This window comes from Schistocerca piceifrons, chromosome 3 (assembly GCF_021461385.2).
Source record: "Schistocerca piceifrons isolate TAMUIC-IGC-003096 chromosome 3, iqSchPice1.1, whole genome shotgun sequence".
NCBI classification, from domain to species: Eukaryota; Metazoa; Arthropoda; class Insecta; order Orthoptera; family Acrididae; genus Schistocerca; species Schistocerca piceifrons.
The window spans coordinates 125,517,604-125,523,603 of NC_060140.1; the positions used below are offsets into that span (position 1 = coordinate 125,517,604).

At 41.5% G+C, this 6,000-nt stretch overlaps 1 protein-coding gene across 1 annotated transcript in view; it reads right to left on the reverse strand.

Annotated features, from left to right (window-relative positions):
- The window catches only part of LOC124789914, a 202,235-nt gene extending 197,488 nt beyond the window's left edge, over window positions 1-4,747 (reverse strand). Inside the window, exon 1 of the mRNA XM_047257432.1 lies at window positions 4,660-4,747. Within this exon, the coding sequence (XP_047113388.1) occupies window positions 4,660-4,708 (49 nt within the window). The 5' untranslated portion in view covers window positions 4,709-4,747. The remainder of the gene's footprint in view (window positions 1-4,659) is intronic.
- Window positions 4,748-6,000: the final 1,253 nt, after the last annotated feature.

The following is a 6,000-nucleotide window of genomic DNA, read 5'->3' on the forward strand; positions in this document are numbered from 1 at the left end:
TCTCCTCAGAGGCGATCGACGGATGACAGATACCTCACTGCTCAACTGGATGTCTCTGCTGGTAAATACTGACACACTCGTCCACCAGTTGGGGTACCAAAAGGTGTATGCCCACTGGGACCATAAAGAACATTGGAGGACCGTCTGTGCAGAATTGCTTGCACTTTGCGAGGCTAATCGTGACAATTTTTTGTCGAACATCGTCAGAGGCGATGAAACATGGGTTTACGACTTTGAACGGCAGTCAATGGAGTGGCACCGCACCACGGCCCCGCCGAAGAAAAATTACAAAGCCGCACTCTCAGCTTGTAAAGTCATGGTGATTGTTTTCTGGGCTCTGAAGGGGTTATTCTGATTGATGTTCTCCCTCATGGTGCAACGATCAACTCTTACGTGTACTGTGGTACTCTCAGGAAATTGAAGAAACGACTTCGGCGTGTTAGTTGCCATAAAAATGGAAACGGACTACTTCTTCTCCATGACAACGCAAGGCCTCACAGAAGCTTGCACACAAGAGAGGGCTCAGAGAACTTCTTTGGATTCATTTTCTTCATCCACCATACAGCCCGGACCTCGCCCATTCCGACATTCATCTGTTTGGCACAATGAAGGATGTACTCTGCGTAAAGCAGTAGGTGGATACTGGGGATGGTATTGATTGAAGCACATTGGCTCGGGGACGTCGACCAGTAGAGTGGTAACATAAGGGCGTAGAGGCCCTGCTAGTAAGGTGACGTAAGGCCGCTGGATTGAACGGAGATTATGTTGAAAAATAAGGTTTTGTAACAAAAGAGTGGGGAATAATATTGTGCACTTGAATCCTGAATAAAACCAACCTCCTTTCAGAAAAAAAAAAATGTGTTGCATTACTTATTGAATGCCCTCGTAAGATACAGCTAGTGAGTCTGCAAATATAGACGTTCAAAGTCAACAGTTTTTCACTAGAGTATCGACAAAGAAATAGTCGCTTGGGTATACCTGCTTGAAGGAAGTCCCTCTAACTGAGGGCTCACCTTCCGAGGATGTAATGTTTCCAAGTAGAGAAGGAATTAGCATATTTCATCAAAATATAAGACTCTGAAATTAATGGTATATCAGAGCACTCTTAAATAATTTGACGATTCAGAGGCTTCCTTTACCAGGATACAGATTAGCTGGCTGTTGCTCAAGGAGTTCCCTGCGGGGTGGGAAAGTGGCTATGTATGTAAAAAACAACATTTCATTTCAGTCCATAGATGTATCACGACACTGCACTGAACAGATATTTGAATGTTGTGCAGCGGCAGTTGAATTTAGTGAAACTAAACTTCTAATTGCTGTTGTTTATAGGTCCCCTAACTCTGACTTCAGGACATTTCTGCTCAAGCTAGAGGGGGTTCTTGATTCACTTTGTAGGAAGTACCAGAAATTAGTTGTATGTAGTGACTTCAATATTAATTTTGTATATGATGGTGTATGAAAAAGGATGTTGGTAGATCTCCTAAATTCGTATGATCTGATGCAATCTGTGATTTTTCCAACTAGGGTGCAGCGGAACAGTAGCACAGCCATAGACAATATTTTTATCCCTTCTTCATTGCTAGATGGGCATTCTGTTAGTAAAAGCGTGAATGGCCTTTCAGACCATGATGCACAAATTTTAACATTAAAAGTCTTTTGCACTCAAATCAATGTCATATTTAATTACAAACTATGTAGGAAAGTTAATCTAATGGCAACAGAGAGTTTTTTAAACCTCGTCAAGGAACAAGAGTGGCAGGATGTTTATAGTGCCGATAACATAGATGATAAATACAATGCTTTACTTAACACATTTCTCATGCTCTTTGAGAGTTGCTTTCCATTAGAACGTTCTAAACCGGGTACTAGCAGTAATAGGTAACCTGGGTGGCTGACTAGTGGGAATTATATCAGAAGTAGTCACAATCACGCTACAGTAGCCCATTTCAAACAGTATTGTAAGGTGCTTAAAAATGTTATTTCGAAGGCAAAGAGTATGTGGTATGCAAATAGAATAGCTAATTCACAGGATAAAATTAAATCCATACGGCCAGTTGTGAAGGAAGTGTCTGGTCAGCAGCACAAGGTCGACTGTATAAAGTCAGTTTATAGTAAAAATATTTCTGTTACTGACAAATCAGATATATGCACAGTATTTAACAATCATTTTCTGAGCACTGCTGGTGAATTAAATAAAAATTTAATTTCTATAGGTAATCATATAACTCTCTTGGCAAATACCTTTCCGAGATTGATGTCTGAATCACTACTCTGTGATACAGCAAGAGGGAGATTGAGCCAGTAATGAAATCACTGAAGACTAAGGACTCTCATGGTTATGATGGAGTGTCTAGCAGAATATTAAAGTACTGTGCTGCACCTGTTAGCCCTGTACTTAACCATATTTGCACTTTTTGCTTTCGGAGTGGTCAGTTTCCTGAACGATTAAAGTACTCAGTAGTTAAGCCGCGTTATAAAAAGGAGGAAAGGGCTAATGTAGATAATTTTAGACCTATTTCTATGCCATCAGTGTTTGCAAAAGTTACTGAAAAGGCAGTGTATGTATATCAAACTATTTACTATCAAATGTACAGTTCGGCTTTAAAGCTGTTTAACAACTGAGAATGCTATATTTTCTTTTCTCTGTGAGGTACTGGATGAGCTAAAGAAAAGGCTTCAAACGCTAGGCATATTTCTTGATTCAAGTAAGGAATCAGATTGTGTTGATCACAAAATATTGCTCCAAAAGTTGGACCAATATGATATACAGAGAGTAGCTCACAATTGGGTCACCTCTTACTTTAGCAACAGAGAGCAAAATGTCAATATTTACTATGTTTAGAATGGCTGTGATGTGGAGTGTGAATGGGGTACAGTGAAGGGGGGGGGGGGATTGCTGCAGGGATTAGTGTTGGGGCCACTTCTGTTCCTTATTTATATAAATGACATTACAATATTTATGTTTGCTTATGACAATAGCTTGGTAGTAAGGGATGTTGTGTGCAACACTGGCTCGGTTTCAAATAGTGCACTTTACGACCTAAGATCATGGCTTGTAGAAAATAAACTAAGGCTAAATTACAGTAAGGCTCAGTTTTTACAGCTTCTGACACAGAATACAACAAAACCTGACGTTTTGATTTCACAGAATGTACATATGATTAGTGGAACTGAACAGTTCAGATTTCTAGGTGTTCAGATAGATAGTAAACTGTCGTCGATAGCCCACGTTCGGGATGTTGTTCAAAGACTTAATGCTGCCATTTTCACTATTGGAACGGTATCTGAAGTTAGTGATCGTTCGACACGTAAATTAGTCTACTTTGCTTATTTTCATTCGCTTATGTCTTATGGTATTATATTTTGGGGTAAATCTTCCCATTCTAAGAGGATATTTTTGGTTCAGAAAGGGGCAGTTCGGGCATTAAGTGGTGTAAGTTCACGAACCTCTTGTTGACCCCTTTTCACGAGTCTTGGATATTTTGACATAGGACTCTCAAAATATATTTATTTGTTACTGTCATTTCTTGTTGACAATATTAGCTAATTCCCAAGAAAACGCAGATTTCATTCATTTAAAACTCGGCAGAAATCAGACCTGCCTTTGGATCGGACTTCCTTAACTCTTGTGCAGAAATGTCTGCAGTATACTGCTGCATCCATTTTCAGTAAGCTACCTCTCGAATTGAAAAATCTTAGCACTAATCCACGCGCTTTCAAATCGAAACTGAAGAGTTTCCTCATGGGTCGCTCCTATTCTGTCGAGGAGTTCTTTGAAAAATTAAGCTGATTCTTATTGTATTGTTGACTGCGTTTACTTAAAATTATGGAGTCACTTTTTCGTGTTCGTAAACATTTATTTTTATCTGTTATTACTTTTATGTTGTAATTTCATGTACTGACACGTTCAATGACTTCGGAGATGTGCTCCTCAATTCGGTGCTACGGAACTTGACGTGTAAATAAAATAAATAAATAAAACAAAGGATCAAACAAAGCGAAACAAGATCGACAGTGCATTGACAAAAGGTAATGTCATAAAAAAGAGTTAAAACACTGTGTAGCAGACAACGTAGTTTCATATGGTACTCACAACGTAAAATAAAAATAGTGTGTCACTCGGCAATTATAAGTCAGTCTTCTAACAAACTGTTCGTCAGTATTACCTAATTGTAAATTTTCTTCTCCTTCTCCCGTGTATTTCGTAAAGTACTGAATAATTTTCTTTCTTTATTCTCTTTATTTTTGCGGCTGGAATGTCTAGGGGGTCCTGTTACCCTCCCAAGTACATCCTAAAGATTTGTGCTTCCTCGTTTGTGTCCCACTCATAAATTTAATGGTTTTGCATATGACATCACAGGCACCTATGGTGCAGACTGCATTGCCATCCGGTGTAGCGAAGATATAACAATGAGAAAGCTTGAAGCAAGTCAGCAGGCGACCATCCTTCCGGAGCAGAGTGGTGGACTCCCCAAGCGCACGCTGCGAGAACGCCTTTCTCCTCAGGGGCCACGTTAATTTGCGCCGGCTCTACCAGGCGGAATAATTTTGTCGTGGCTGGTTGTCCTAAGGATGTGAATAATTCTGAATCGTCCGTACGAGAGCCGTGCTTTGACAGGAACAGCAGGTAGTGGGTGGGCTGCCTGGCGGCGTACTCACCTACGCAGCCAGCTCCGTGCAGAACGAGCAGCGCGGCCCACAGGACCATGCTGCCCCCCCTAGCACCGCCGTCTGCCCATAGGGCGCCTCCTCTGCAACACACAAGCACACACCACAGAATGAAATGGGGGTGAATTTATTCAAGAAACAATGGCATTAAGTGACAGCAGTACACACTGCTCAGATATTTTGAACCTGCAGTGTAATGGTTATGTTATAAAAATTGAAAAAGTATTCCAGACTGGAGATTCTACGAGTTTTCTTTGGTTAACTGTTTACTGTTCGTTTATACCACCTACGTTATATGAACTACGTAAACTCATATACAAAATATTGTAAAGTTACATTTTATAATGTGAAAATACTATCCATAGAGAAATTATTGGGCAGGTGTATAAGTTCGTAGCGTTTTTCCATAAGTTTTATAAAAAAAACACAACATATCACGGATTTAAATAATCAATTATTCAGTCTCCTTCAGTATTTACAACAGCCTGCCAACGCTGGGGTGACGTTTACACTCATGCTCATGAATTAAGGATAATTGCAGAATGTGGCGCCACACAACGTGGCACTACACAAAACTGGAGCTGATAGCATAGGCACATAGGGAGCACACACGACACAGATCTGTAAGTCCACGGTATTGGTGATAAGTTGAGAAAACCGCCCCGAAATACATGTGCTACAAAACGTCACTGTTTCCTGCTCATGTACCCCGACATGTAAAAGGGATATGATCACCATGCACACGTACACAGGCAGCACAGCGGGTTGGCATACTCTGGATCAGGTGGTCGAACAGCTGCTGAGGTATAGCCTCTCATTCTTGCACCAGTGCCTGTCGGTGCTCCTGAAGTGTCATAGGGGTTTGAAGATGTGCAGCATACGTCGACCGAGAGCATCCCAGACTTGCTCGATGGGGTTTAGGTCTGGAGAGTAGGCAGGCCACTCCATTCGCGTGATATCTTCTGTTTCAAGGTACTCCACCACGACGGCAGCTCGGTGGGGGAGTACGTTATCATCCATCAGGAGGAAGGTGGGACCCACTGCACCCCTGAAAAGGCGGACACATCATCAAATCACAACCTCCATACAGGTCCGAGGACATTAAGGGGTTGGTATCTTGTTCCTGGTTCACGCCAGATGAAAACACGGCGAGAATGACTGTTCAGACTATACCTGGACTCGTCCATGAACATAACCTGGGACCACTGTTCCAGTGACCATGTACTTTGTTCTCGACACCAGACTTTACAGGCTCTCCTGTGACCAGGGATCAGTGGAATGCACCTTGCAGTTCCCCAGGCGAATAAACCATGTCTGTTCAGTTGTCTGTAG